Source organism: Mchenga conophoros, linkage group LG14 (assembly GCF_057382185.1).
Source record: "Mchenga conophoros isolate Kocher_MC1m ecotype Shallow Benthic linkage group LG14, M_conophoros_male_GT1.1, whole genome shotgun sequence".
Lineage (NCBI taxonomy): Eukaryota > Metazoa > Chordata > Actinopteri > Cichliformes > Cichlidae > Mchenga > Mchenga conophoros.
In genome coordinates, this window is record NC_140539.1 from 35900471 (window position 1) to 35915850 (window position 15380).

At 42.4% G+C, this 15380-nt stretch overlaps 1 protein-coding gene across 2 annotated transcripts in view; it reads left to right on the forward strand.

Annotated features, from left to right (window-relative positions):
* pak4 (p21 protein (Cdc42/Rac)-activated kinase 4) overlaps positions 1–14302 on the forward strand; it is a 48391-nt gene extending 34089 nt beyond the window's left edge. For both annotated transcript variants that reach the window (XM_085244220.1, XM_085244221.1), the window contains exons 9-11: positions 5041–5166; positions 5253–5387; positions 6575–14302. In XM_085244220.1, the coding sequence (XP_085100346.1) occupies positions 5041–5166; positions 5253–5387; positions 6575–6730 (417 nt within the window). In that variant the 3' untranslated portion in view covers positions 6731–14302. The remainder of the gene's footprint in view (positions 1–5040; positions 5167–5252; positions 5388–6574) is intronic.
* The last annotated feature ends 1078 nt before the right edge of the window (positions 14303–15380 follow it).

The following is a 15380-nucleotide window of genomic DNA, read 5'->3' on the forward strand; positions in this document are numbered from 1 at the left end:
CTCCTGAGCGTTACTGGGGCTGGGACGGCTTGAATTAAAACTTGTCCTCCACTCGATTATGTGGGTCACAGTGACAGAGCCTTCTATGACAGGGGTGTTGTTTCTCTGGTCCTATGATCACTGAGCTCTCCACCCCCACCCTCAGTTCCCTTACTGGAGTTTGCACAGTGTTTTTTTTTTTAATTTTTTATAATGTGGTGCACTTTCAGTTTAGCAAGTGTAACCCAGGTTTTTTTTTTTACTATTCAGAAAAGAGCTCACAGCTGCTGAATGTGCTTGTGTAAATGTGTCTGGTCAGTATGGGGCTGTACATAATGGGCAACTTGTGGGCTGCAGTTTTTTGGGGGGAGTTTTTTTGTTTACTCATTTGCATGTTGAGTGTCGGATTAATCTGTCACAGGAAACCATTTTAAACTAAATAAAACACGTTAAGCGTGAGACTGTCAATTGATGAGGTAGAGCTTTGTGGCTGGCTCACCTCTCCATAGGTCTCTTTAAGGATTAAGACTTTTAGGACTTTGGGCTTATGCTTGACGTTGAGGTGAAGGCGTTTGGTACTTACTCATGATGGTTAAACTTCATGATTAAGAGATGTGAAAAAGCCTTGATGTCAAAGCTAGCCAAATAAACATGCCCGCGTATGTACTGCACACGGAGTGGAGCAGGCAGCAGTCACTCAAACGGAGAAAAAGTGTTTTGGTAAAATATAAGAAAACATTCATCCAAATACTGTCAAACTTGTCACTGCCTTTAATCCAGCCTGCACCAGTATACCTGCCACGTTGAAAGTGTACTAGATATAGAGAAAGGGCAGAACAGTCAGATGTAGAGACATTCAGAGTAGAGATGAGCCTGAAATGTCAAATACGAGGAGTTTTCAAACACTTCAAACAAGGGAAGAGAAGAAATTTCAACCCAGGCCTGTGTTCATATCCATGTAAAACACTTTTATGTAATAATTTCATTCCCTTTAACAAAAAGGCTGTCTCTGCTTTCTTTTTATTCTTAGTTTTAATTTAAAAATTATTAATTATTAGCTAGTTATACAGTGAGCACAGTTGAAGTATGACTCTTTTCTATTTAAATGTGAGGGTGGGGGTTTCCCAGTAAACCATTACTTAAGCAGAATGCACTAACCACTAATATTAATAGCATTATCAGAGTTGTTTTCTGCTGTAGCGCATCACGCTGTCTGCTGTGAGAAAGGACTATGGAATGCGCCCGTAGTGGTGCAGCTTTATCCCTTCTAGTTAAATTTAGTCTCTTGAGGTGCACAAACTCTGCAGGATGCACTGCAGCCACTGACAAAACCAAGCCCACTTCTTGCATGAGTTAAAATAAAATGGCAGCTAGAAAAAGGAACCAGATGCCTCTTAACCACTACTGCATCTGAGACAGATGCCCAATCGCTTCCTGCCTGGTGACAAGCAAGTTTCTACTTTCTACAGAAAACGAAACCACAGTTAAACCAATAAAAAAAGGAACTCATCCTCTGGTGTGTCATAGTGCACACACACACACACACACACACACACACACACACACACACACACACACACACACACACACACACACACACACAAACGAACTGTGCCTCTAAAACTGAAGAACTCTGCAGGTCTTGCTGACTTAATGTTTTAATATCACTGCTGCCAGAATTTTCTCACATAGGATAAGTTGATGTAACCGTGACGCTGAATGCGTTCACTGTGTGTGTTGTAGCTCTCTCATCACATCATGAAATCAAAATTCTGCAGAAATCCACACACATTTCTTCATAGAAGACGAGGCTCTATATTGTGTACGATGAAATGCCCAAAAATCAGTTCCTCATTAGAAAAGTTTTGTGCTGTTCCTGTAGAGAAGCGGCTGCCGTGTATTTCTGGCGTCGTTACACCTGCAGTTTCTCCTGGCATTGTGATCATCGTCGTTTGGTGGTTTTGTTTGTAATTCTGTTCACATCTCAGTTAATAGCTCATCAGCACAGAACAACCATTTGCCTTATTATACAGTAAATTATTAAACTGGAGCTCAGCAGTTTGCCACCTTTCCTTTTTTTTCATAACCTCATAATCATCTTTGATCTGGATTCACACCCCTTTAGTCAGAAAGTGCAGATTCAGATCACGGATGCTAGGCTGTCTGTAACAGCTGTTAAAGCTGCAATCAAGACCACACGTTTCACTGTAACTCTTCAGCCCTGCAGGGCCGAGTTGGCCCACCACTTCTTAATTCACGTTTAATAATTAGAATAAATTCCAATGAGAGGAAGCCTGCTTATACAGTGTAGTGCGTATACATTATACACAGACGGAGGTCTTTGCTGAGCCTCTTCTGAGAGCGCACTTGCTGTGCAAGTCACACATTTGATGCTTCTGCATAAACCACTTTGCGCTTGATCACATCTGATGAATGCTTGTGGGTTGATGTCTTTATGAGCTGTGGTTTCGCCATCCCCTCGGCCTCCAGATCTATGCATGACCAAGTGTTTGTCTGCAGTGACACCAAAGCGCTTTGTCTACTCTGTCGTGAGACAGATAAAGCACCTGCCAGCTCTGTTTAATCTTCCTGTGAGACTCTGTGTCCACAGTTTGCTGCAGTAGAATATAATGAGTAAACGAGCGTTAACATGGCAGAAATGTTTCTATTGTAATGTCTCCAGTAGTGTTTTGGTAGCTCTAATGACCTTCAGATTGTTTCATTTATTTATTGTATGTTGTGTTGGCTACTTTTTCAAACACTGCAGATTCTACAAACACAAAGTGTTAGCTTATTATTATTATTATTATTATTATTATTATTTAAATTTCATCTTTGAAGGGAAAAGGGCTCTAAGGGAGGGATTATATTTGCTTACTGACACAGATGGACACCACAGATGAGTCATTCCTGTTCTCCTTTTTTCCAAGTAGACTTGGAGTCCATCTGTAGGGTTTGTGTTGGTTCGCTGTAGTTCTGTTGGAGAAGTCCTCATGGTCCCAAAATACTGGTGGGCACGCAGATGTTTGCTTGCAGCCTTGTGCTCAATGTCTGATGAGGAAATTTACATCACTTGAATGCAAAACTTTTAACACCCACACAAATCATCATCACCATCTGACAAATCTTATTAGTCTAAATACGGAATGCTGTTGAAACTCAACTATATAAAATACTCACCCATACAGCACTAAAACTGAAAGCACAACTTCCGTACATGTCTAAAGACTGCAAATGTATGAAGGGTGGCAGGTCCTCTAAATGATTTTCTACGAATATTTTTCTTTACCAGTGTAATAATAAACAGTATAAACCCCCCACAACCTTCTTAGAAGAAACAAGTTTAAGCGTATAACCAAAAATAAATAAATTCTCACCGTTTTATTGCCTGTAAACCAGCCTCATAGTTAAAAACATGGCTCAGGTTAACATGAGTCTAAAGTGGCATGTCTAAGGAGTACACTTCCCAGAATAAATTGTTTCCCCGTTGTAAGCAGAGGATGTCTTGCTCCATCCTAGCGATTAGCTATGCAGTCATTTTATTTCCAGTATCTGTATTAGTAGTTAAAGTTTCAGTAAATAAAAAAAAAATCAAGTCAGAGTGTCATCTGTTAGCACCCTGAATGAACCTAAACGGGTTACAATAAAACATGAAGCACTGACGTGCATGCAGGCTCTGGGGGAAGTAGCGGTCTGCTTATTTGAAAACCGTAGTTTGAAGTTCTCTGGGTGGTCTCGTTCTCTCACGGAGCGCTTCCTGTTGGCAGCTGTGGTGTTTTGGTGCTGGGCTGGGTTTTACTTGCTGCTTGTGGTTTGGCCTGGCAGGGGAAGCAGAATCAGCCAAGCAAGAAGCGTTTCTCGGCAGAGGGGCGAGAGTGTTCGTTGCGTCTAAATGCACCTGCGTGCTGAGCGCTGCATTTGTGTGATGGTTTCATCCTCCTACGGTAAGGTCAGGCAGTGGGTTTTTGTTCTGGGTTGTGCTGTATCGTCTGCTGGAGCTCAGTGACCATCGTGTTCATGTTTGTGTATGGTGGTGTTCACACATGTGCAGTGTGAACCACTTCTCCTAACAGGCCGTTTCATTTCTCTTTGTGAGTAATCTGAACCCAGCAGCCAGCACTGTGGCAGACACTTAGCACAAGGCTCAGTGTCTGAGTGTGCAGCCATGCAAAAACGTTCTCAGAAAGAGGTGTGGATGGCAGCGATGCCTGACTGACATGAGGTCATGTGTGGTTCATCAGATAAACTGTGTGAATATTTATTTTTATGCGGCTGAAACAGTAAACCGATAACCATTCTGGCTCTGTTACCAGGAGTCTATTATCTAGTATCCAAGTGGTGTTTTACACAGAATCAGATTGTATATGTGTGCATCATGCAGGCAGGAAAGTACACCCACACTTATCTAAACAAATGAATGAATAATTGCACACACACACTTGGGGAACTTCAGATCAGCTGAGCTTAAAGTCACTTTCAAATTCAGTCCACTAACTCCACCATCTTAATCTGAAGGTAGCTGCAGTCTTAGCCTTTGGCGTCTATCTGACCCATAACTGAACCGTAAAAGATGTTTGTAACTTCCAGGTATGAAAGGTGCCCAGCTGGGATCACCTTGACTCTATAGAGGTTTTGGGGAAAACATGCCTCAGCTCTCTGTCTCTGTAAACTCTTATTTGTTAGTTTTTATTGAACTGAGTGAACATGAGGGATGAACCAGGGCATCATCATTGGCTCAGTATCATCCCTTCTTTGGTCAGATTGTGTGGAGAACATCAGACTTCATTCATCTTTTATATACAGCTTACACTCTGACTGTAGGGTGAGTGAATGATATCAAGTCACTAGGTGGGGAAACATGACACAGGAAGTGCTGGAACCAGCTGTTTAGCAACAACAGAGCGTTCAAGATAAGAGCTATGGGGACTGCCCACAAATGAGACTCAAAATGAGCACGAGCTGCTCGCTCAAGTAAAGTCTGTTTGAGAAAAGCTGTTTGATGTTAACAATAATGTTCCTGTTTCTTCTTGTCTTCTTCTCCTCCTTCCTCTCCATCTGCAGGTGAAGCTGTCCGACTTTGGTTTCTGTGCACAGGTGTCTAAGGAAGTTCAGAGAAGGAAGTCTCTGGTTGGAACTCCATACTGGATGGCACCAGAGCTCATATCCAGATTACCTTACGGACCAGAGGTAACACTCTGGCTGTGTTGTCTGTCAGGATAAACCTGTATTTTTGTCTCCACCCCTCACTGGTGGTCTCTCCTCTCTGTGTCCAGGTGGATATCTGGTCTCTGGGTATCATGGTCATAGAGATGGTGGATGGGGAGCCACCGTACTTCAATGAGCCGCCACTCAAAGCCATGAAAATGATTCGAGACAACCTGCCACCCAAACTGAAGAATCTGCACAAGGTAGAGCAACAGAAGAAAGGGCAATAAGCTGAAAACACCAGAAATAAACCAGACAGATCAGCTTTTAATAAAACCAGCCTTTGTATGAAACACAGTTGAGTTGGCAGAATTTAGTGTTGCAGTTTCACCTTAGTGACAGAAACACAATCAAAAGCACAGAAATTTCAGTTTTATATGAAAGCAGAACTTCTGCTTCCACAAGAGGAAGAATGGAGTGGTGGTGTTTATGGCCACTGCTAACACAGGTGTGATTATAATTTGTCCTTATTTTAATGTTGCATGAGCGAAATGACATGCAAGGTGAAAGGAGTGTTCAGTAATCTGCAACTTTGATTTCTACTTTGTGTCATCAAGCAACAATGACAGAAGTTATCTGTGGCCTGGCTCAGGTCCTGGTGCTGATGCCACCTGAACTAAAGAGTCCCCAAAAGTTGCTTCTGTTCGTCTGGATGTAGCGTTTTCAGTGGGAGAAACGTTTTATCACTCATCCAAGTGACTTCTTCAGTCAGTCCAAGTTACTTGGATGAGTGATGAAACGTTTCTCCCACTGAAAACACGACTCACCAGATGAACAGAAGCAACTTCTGGAGATTTACCTACCTGGATGATTGAGAATGCATCAAAACGAGCTAAAGAGTATCACATCCATCAGGGCAGTACGCTTTCAGATTAAAAGCAGTGTTCAAAGGGAGCTAAGACTCTCATTTCCTTCTCGATATTTTTAATTCTGGGCACTCCCAGAGTAACTCTACATGATTCACAATTCAAAATAATACTACTTTTATTTATTCTGGATCCCTCGGTGCACACGGTCTGAAAAAAGCTGCTTCTGTGCAGCTTCCATGTGCCTGAGATGACCGTATCAGGCATGTCTGCTCTCAGGGACATAAAAACAGTTTGAGACTGTTTTTGAACTAAAATATTTGAGTCTTTGGCTTGTAACAGTGTTTTTCCTGCCTTTGGGGCTTGTAACTTCATCAGCATCTAAACACAATCGGTAAACATTAAAGTACAAGCTTCAACTTTTATTCATGTTTTAACAAAACAAGTAAACTGTGAGTAACTAACCAATGTGGTTAAATGAAGCATCTGATTGGTTGTTAGATTAACAGCTGGATGTTTTGGCATCAAGCAATTAAAATCTTAACTCTAGCATCAGTAACACCTGGATGTCTCTTTTCTCCCAGGTCTCCCCTCTGCTCAAAAGCTTCCTGGACCGGATGTTAGTGCGAGACCCGGCTCAGAGGGCCACCGCCAGCGAGCTTCTCAAGCACCCGTTCCTGTCGAAGGGGGGGCCGCCGTCCTGCATCGTGCCTTTGATGCGGCAGAACAGGATGAAGTGAGATAATACGCGCCACTAAGACGCCTGGACTCTGGAGATGGTGTTACAGGATACTCCTGCACACACAGGAGTGACCCTCAGAGGTCACAGACAGGAGACGTGAAAACAGGGTGTGCAGGAGTATCCTCTGTGAGTCACTGAACTGCGAGAGTGAATTCCATAAAACAAACAGAGGCAATAAGGTGGAGTGTGTGTGTTTGTGTGTTTCATACATGTGTGTGTGAGCAGCAGAGGAGCCTCCTGTAAACACTTTTACCTGAAGAGCCTCAATTGGAAAGATTAAGAACTGTGGATCTTTTTTTCCTCCTATCTGTGGCCCTTACCTGGATTCGAGGTGTGAAGGTGAGGTTTTGCACACCAGTCTGATGCTTTGAAGGAGCCGAGAGCCCATTGGCTGATTTTTAACATCACTATTGGACAATCTGTAAGCCGATTTTCTTTCTTTCGTTTTTTTTTTTTTTCCTGCATTCGGAGACTGTCCTCATCACAGCCAGAACTTACTACTGAGAGAGGAAATCTTGTGGCTCCGACTTTATTCTGTAGCCTTAAAAACACTAATTTCCTGTCGTAAACAAGCAAACGTACACTAAGTGAAAAAGTAAACACTGGAGTCGTGGTTTCAGATGAATTTTCTTCTTCTTTTTCTCCTGAAGTACAATGAACATAGAGAGCTATATCACTTGTGATGTTATACTATCTGTTTTGTGATTGTTTTATTGTTGTTGTAAAGTGTTTCCTGGTTTATTTTAGAGTGAGATGTGGTGATTTTTTTTCTTAAGCACTGTTGATGAGAGATAGAAGCTGCATTCCCAGTTTGATTTTGTTTTGTAGAGAAAGACCACATACAGCACACACAGCCCCTTAAACCTGGGTCTGAGTGTCTGAGTCACCCCCTGGGTTTGGTTGATTTTCACTCGTGTTTTTAGAACAGTAGGGTTTAAACACTCAACGCTCACTCGACAAACTAGAAAACGAGCCTGACTTGCTGCTCGTTGGCCCGTCACTGAGCTGTTTTTATTCTGTGGTCCTTTCATGTCTTTGTCCAAAGTTTCCAGCTGCTGACATTGTTCCTCTGCTCGTTTCGTGTTTGATTGCCACTTTGAGTCCACTCTGAAATAAGATAATACCAGGTCTCTGTCACGCAGAGGCTTTTATTTATAGGACGATGTTAACACTACTCCACCTCACAAACAGAAGTGTCAGCCATGATTAAGAAAAGCAGCTTCGTTGTCGATGAGCTGTGCTGCTCACGCTCCAGCGGAGAGTGTGTCTGTTGGAGATGTAACACTCGTGTGAAAATCTGCTTCCAGCTGCTAATAATGTAGAGATGTTTAAAAACTAAAGGAAGCACGAGACCTGAGGCACAGATCTACCCTTTAAGGGACAGGTTACCAAAATCAGGCTTGTTCATTTTTCCTCTGGACTGTTTTGCTACTTATGCATCTGGATCATTTTGGTGCGAGTTGTGCTGTTTTGGAGATATCAGCCTTTGCTTTAATATAATTCAACTAAATGGTTATTAAAGTGCTGCAGAGCTTGCCATCATTTTACCCGGTTACTCAAACGAACAGTTTGTTTCATGGGGGAACTGTTTTTTTTCCAGTGAATAGAAGCATGTGGCCTGCTATCGTTACAGCTCAGCCGAGAGGGAGGACATTAATGTTGTGGTGCAGCGTCTGTTTATTCAGCTCTTTGGCTGCACAGAGAGAGGAACTGTGCAAATTCAACCAGCACACATGCTTTGGAGTGTTTGCGGCCCTCTAAAAAGCCAACGGGGTTGGGTCAGATGCTGATTGGTTGATAATCTGACACAGCAAGAGAAGAGAACAGCAATAAAGTTCCTCGCAAAGAGGAAGAAATGCAACCAAAAGAAACTGACGAAAGTGGAAAGTTTTCATTCTTTTTAACACTCGGTTTAGCGACAGAGAAGAAAGAGAGAGGGTGTGTATTTTGACTTCTGTCACCTAAAAACAGTCAGCTGCTGGAGCAACAACAGCACAGAGTTTACCATATTTTTTGGCACCACTCCCTGGTAACAGTACAAGTTTCAATATGTAAATGTGGACCTGCAAGCTCTGCTGGTGCACGACCATTAGCCTCTCGACACGGGCCGCTTACGCTTCCTCCTGGAGAATGATACGCTTTCAGATGTGGTTTGGTTGAGAGAAAATAGTTCCTGCATGAAAATTCTTGGTTTTTGTATAAGGGCACTTTTGTTGAGCTTATCGTGCTTTCAGGACTATTTAGTTCCACAATTTTCTAAATCCATGTTCTCCAAACCTGCACAACTCGCACCAAAACAATCTAAATGGGTAAAGAGCTCTGATGGGTAGAAGAAGAATATGGAAATGTGATTTTTTTTTTTTTTTTTTTTTTTTTTTTTCGGCCTGCCCTTCCTCTTTTAATTTTCTTGCAGCTCATAGAAATCATAACCGTTACCAAATGATGACGACTCAAGTCCCAAATTCCTCCTTAGGCGGCTGAAATCGACTGACAGTATCACAGTTTGGTAAAAATAAACTAAAACCTAAATATGAAAAAAAAATCTCTTTAGTTTCAGTGAAATATCAAAGTAACCCGAGGATTGGGCTGTCTACACAACCACATTACAGCAAACTGAAACATGAAGACCACTCAGGAAACTGATTTTAAATGAAGAATTTTTAAATAAATAAAGATATAAACTAATAAATGAAAACTACTTATAATAGTTCAGTTTGATTTATTTTTTGGGGGGGGTATGCTTCTGCCCTGGCAATCCTAAGATCAGTAAACAGAAGTCATTCCATGAAAACTTCCGTTCTTCCCGCCTGACCTGCTCAGAATCAGCTGATTTTTCTTCATGTACAATAACTTTAGTATATTTCATGAAGCCGTGCATAATTTTGCCTTCATGCTGTGAAAGCTTTTTCGTCGCAGACCATCAAGAGTACAAAACTTTGCACTTTTAATGAAGAGCAAGCCTCTGTTAGGGGCTGTAACTCTGAAAGTATGAAGGTAAAATGTTGCACAGCTTCATTCCATAAACTGAAGTTGGTGTAAAAAAAAGCAGTCAGCTGATTCTGAGGGGGTCAGGCTGACATTTTCAGACTTAACTACCCATCTGAGATCTGTGCAGTGTGTGACTGTGAGCAGTCGTTCTTAGAACGATGGAAGGAAAGCTGCTTCTGCTGTGTTCCAGCGCCCTGCAGGGAGACGGAGATAAACAACCTGCAGACGCATTCCTATCTCGGCCTGTTTCCATTCCTTCTTTGTCTTCCAGTTCAGCCTCCACATCCGACCAGAACTCGGTCAGGTGGCTTTTTATAAACTGCCAACCCAGAATACTTCCAATCGATGGACACAGGGAAACATGTAGCACACTTACAGGTGCCTTCTGCTTTTTGGAAACACTCCTGGAGGTGTATGATTGGGTGGCCTTTAGCACATTTACTGTACTTGACATAAATGTATTGTTAACCATGCTGACGCAGCAGCTGTCTAACTGACATATTTGAAGCTTTGTACAAAGAGCAGCAGCACAGAGTAGAAGCACGTCGAAGCAGGAAGTAGGTTTTAGTTCAAGCTCATTGTTTCCTAACATTGTTTATCATTTCTGCAAAGCACAGCTAGCTGCGGTTTGAAGATGGTTAAAATGACACCCTCTTTTCCAGCTGCGCAGGACTGCTGGAGTATTTTGCAAGTCCAAAATAACACAGGGTGCAGTTCATCCTCCATCTGAGAAGAGCTGTTTTAGCTCCACCCCCTGTAACCCAACTAACTTCTGATTAAGAATAATTTTTTAACCAATCATTTCATTCACTATCCAGCTCAGTGTTCGAGGCTGTCCCACTTTAATAGGGTGAGAAACGGGGAACAGATGTGACAGTTTGGATGACTATTTGACTGCTCAGTGAAAAAATAGTTTTAAATTATTCACGCCTTCCCTTTTTTTTAGCGATAGACTGTATATAAAAGATGTCTGACTGTGCATAAACTGGATAATCGGCATCTGACTCTAAAAATGAAATCTTTACAAAAAAGACCTCTATACAGAGTAGCTGCCCCCTTTTGGACATTTAGAAGAACGCAGGTGTAAAGCTTTGTTTTTGACACTGGATTGCTTCTGTGGTTTTTATCAGATGTGACATCAGTGAGCCTTTATTCTGTTTGCCAATAACAACAATAAAAGAAGACAACCTGCTCCTGGTGTCCAGGCGGCAGACTCCGCACTGATGCTGACGTGTCCAACTCCTTAATGAGGTCCTCTAATCTTTAACAAACCCCAGCTTTAAAAAAAACAAACAAAAACAACAGCTTATACAACCCTGGTGATTTTCCTTTGGTTGGAGGCCAAAACGTGTTTGGAAGCAGCTGCTCGATATTTGAAACTTTGGCCTTGTTTTCAGGGATTTTTCCAGTCTTAAAACGAGCGTTTACGCACGTGAGAACATGTCAGCAGGGTCTGCGTTACCTTCACTGGTAGAAATGTGTGATTTCAGCTTACTTAAGACCATTTCATAAACAAAAACCGTACGCCTGTGTTAATGATACCCTGGTTTTCTTTGGCACAGGCTAAAACCTGGAATTTCTGCAGGTTTAACATCCACTGCCCTGACAGCACAGATGTGGTAGTATATAAGGAAAGCAGAACCGACCCTGCTTTCATGATGCAGGCTGAAGGATTTCTCAGTGAGAGCAGCATCACCCCGCACAGTTTCACGGTTTTTCTTCTGTGGTTACATTGAAGATGCAGACTCCGTTAGGCGGCACCTTAACCTCGGGGAAAAGCTTTCTTTCAGCCGCTTTAACCGCTGATCATATAATAATGTGTTGAATTTTTAGCTTCAGGCGCTCAGCACTGATGTGCCCATGCCTTCCTGCAGTTTTTCATAAAAGTGGAGGCGGAAAAAGAATAATTTCCACCCCATGAAAACGTGCGTTACGATATTTTCCATGCCCGGGTTTCAATCTGCATGTTTTTGTGCCACCACAGGATGAACGTAGGTTAATTGTAAACCTCGTCCCTGCCGCTCTTTTTTTTTTTTTCTTTTTTTTTTCCTTCCTCTTCAGAAGCATCCGCTCAGTTGAAACGTCTCGCAGGCGTTTTGTACTTTGTCTTCTTGGCAGCTTCCCAGGCTGTAAATTATCATCTGGATGTTCTGTGGTGAAAAGTGGAGCAGGCTGGTAATGAGTCACCGAGCGCAAAAGAGGAATGAAATGCCGGACTGGATGACAATCTTTATTTAGTGATTGAAACACTCTGAACTTTGCTGTTCTCTGTTTTGTGTATCGATCCCAGATCAGCCTCTAAATTCAGCTTTAAACTGCACGTTTTCACACTGATTAACACGAAGACTGGCCTCCTGCTAATGCCGCTGATTCTTGTTGGGTTTTTATTGGCTGTGTTTCCTGCTGAACTTTGTTAATCTGTTATAAGTTGCTGGTTAAAATGACTGGATCATACTGGGGGCACTGGAAAAGCAGAATAAGAGTCCAACTCTTAATTGTTTGTTTTGAAGCCACATCAGCCCCAACATTAAAACCACTTAAACCTCGTCCCTCATCCTGGGCAGCTCTGGTCTGTCTGGGCAGGAGGCTTTTTTTTCAGATAGCCAGTGGAAATAGAACCTTTTATACGATTTAGAGTAGGACTGCATGTCTGGCAGCAGTTCTTTGGGGTCTCTGTGGATCAGGCACCGGGCCGGCTCAGCTTTTAACACATCAGAAGGTCATGGGTTTAAACCCTGGCTGTTTGCTTGCTCTTCCAATGCCTCCTAGGGTTTCTCTGGAAGAACAGTGTAGGCTATCATCTTCCACATAGAGACAGGGGAGGACATCCAGGAGGCTTCCCCAGCAGGAGAGCCTCGTTCACCTGTTCAGCCAAAACCCGTGACCAAGCGTGGATCCGCTGAACCACAAAAGCTGCACACGGTCGTAGCTTCTGCCCTCATTTCTCCTTCTCCTTAACTCCTCCAGTCTGTTTTTCTGTGTAAAATGTCTCACCTGCCTGTCCTCCACGCTTCATCGTGCCTTTCACACACTTTCATCAATGATAAAAAACTGAAAAACAATAGCAGCAGTCAGAATCGCTCTCGTTTCATGGATGAGTCGCTGCTCCACACGTGCACTCATTCCAGCGAGTGCAGGAGGCGACATCAGCATCAAACTGTATTGAAGAAGATTAAATGTAAATATTAATTTAAAAATATTGATTAAATGAATTGATGCAAGAACAAGATTCTCCCAACACTGAGAAACGTGTTTGTTTAACACAACCAAAAGAAATTCTTCAGCTCAACAAGAAGTCTGTGTCCAGCTGTGAGAGACGGCAGCTGTCGGGGAGCGCTGCCAGGAGCAGAACGTGTTCAGGTCACCTGTGAGAGGTTTGAATTTTGTGGCTCACTGACACCTTAACCTAGATTTGCTTTAGTTCGTGCTTTCCGGTTTAATCGGTCACTTCACTGCCCTCAAAACTGCGATGCACAGAGAAACTGGCACGCACGAGACCAACGGCTTCAGTCTCGTAATTTTTAACTTTGTTCTGCAAACGTTTCACGTGTTTTTCTTGCAGTAGAAACGTCTGGTTCGTGAGTCGAACAGAAACATGTCCACGATGAAGGTCTAATATGAAACATTGCAAGTAAATTAAATATGTTTTTGGATGTTAGTGCGCAGGAGTCTGTTCATAGCTGTTTTTAAGTTTTTCTTTCTGTTGTGTGTGGAGTTTTTGTTTTGTTTTTTTAATTGTCCCAAACAGCGGCCCTGATCCCGGGTCAGATCGAGTCCCTTTTAGTCTGGTGACAGTTTTTTGTCATGTTGTAAAGACGCTCTGTTTTTTGTATCACCCCCGTTTGATCAGCTGTCCTTTATCAATGTGAATCTTGTTCATCTGGTGTGCCAGATGTTGCTTAAGTAGCCGTAACTACGTGTCCGTGGACCAGATTGTACTGCTGTGTGTGCAGACACGTCGCAATTTCATGCCTTAACATTTACAGCCACTACTTGACAGACAACTAACTGACTCTGACGCTTGGACCGCTGGTGATGGGGGAGAAAGACACTTCCATGATGCTTTATCCTCTTCTCATCTCACATATCTGAGGGGTCTTCATCATTTAAACATGCTTAAAATGACAGCTCTCACTGACATTCCTCACAGACATCTGATTGATTGATGGGGCCAGGGAAGAGGTCCGGTCCAAAAGGATTTTTTTTCAGGAAGCAGGGCTGCTAACTTTCAATTTTCCTACAGATCTGTCAGAGGCGTCCTGTGGATCATTTTGTTAACAGAGTTCAGGGTTCAGTGCCTTTCTTTGAGGCATCGTTTTTAAAAGTTTTCCTGCTTCTTGGGAAAACTCCTGCAGGACCTTCCTCTGGTTTCCACAGCGAACGAGTAACTGACTGGAATACAACAAACGGCCTGTTCAGATTTCCACTGACTTGTTGAATATCTGATTTTGTTGATGTGTTGTTTTGTCAGACATGCGAGCGACTACCTGCACCGTTTTTGTAAATGTCACTGGTGTTGTAAAAACATAGATTTTACTCTGCAAATTTTACTTTTTTGCAAATACAGTTTTTGTAAAAGATCCACAGAGTCTGTGTGTTTCTTATTTCCTTTCTTCGTGTGCCTGGTGTGTTTGAAATGTTGGTCGTGCATAAATGTGTTTACATGGTGGAAAACAAACACGACTCAAAGAGCTTGGCCCAGTTACAGATCAGAGGTTATTACAGAGACACGGACCAGAATTCATTTTAAAGATGGCGTCTTCATGCTTTGGTATGTGGCTCAGTGCAGCTTAACCCTTCCTCTATGACAGCAGCTTGCGGCTCTTCTGGCCACGTCTGAGGTCTCGATGACCTAAATAAGCAAACATGACAGTAAAAAAGTTTTTGTTACATTCTCATTTCTAAACATATGTTACCTGAAAACTGAATTTGAAACATTTAAATTAGTGTGTCAAGCTGGCTCCTCATTCTCGTGCCTAACCTCTGTGGTGGCAGTTAAACAATAACAAACGTACGCGTCTGTTCCTGAGTCGTCCTTCACTCCACTTGAGTTTAAGATGCGAAGAGGAGTAGTTCAAAGGCCTGATAGGATCTCATTATCCTAACGCAGCTCTTCACTCTCAGACTCCAGGCTTAATTATAGGTTCATAGTTTGTAAACATATGTTACAAGTGGCCATGGCTGTGCAGAGATGTTTGAAGGGGCGGGTGCTCAAAGTTCCAGGGACACATAGAACCAAGCTGAAGAACAACAACCCAGAATCACATCATACTATCATACTACATCACTGTCTTCAGGTGGGGGACAATGTAAAGCAAACGTAGCCTATGTTTTACCTGATGGGTACAATGTTGCTGCTGATCGTGCTGGAGGGCAGGCCTGTGTTGATCTAGACATGATGTAGACATTAAAAAGTCCACAGGAGAGATGGTAGCTGATTAAACAGGTGTTAGGAGATAATAATGAAATGCAAAGATTGGTGACAGCGCTTGGAACCGTGATCCAGAATTCTTCCCTTATTATTTATTCGTAGTGCGATAATAATAAAGTAATAAGAATTAAAAAATAAAATAAAATCATAAATATAAAAATGTATTTATTGACAAAATAATGTATTTATGATGTTGATTTGTTTGACTATCCACTCTGTGCAGGCAGAA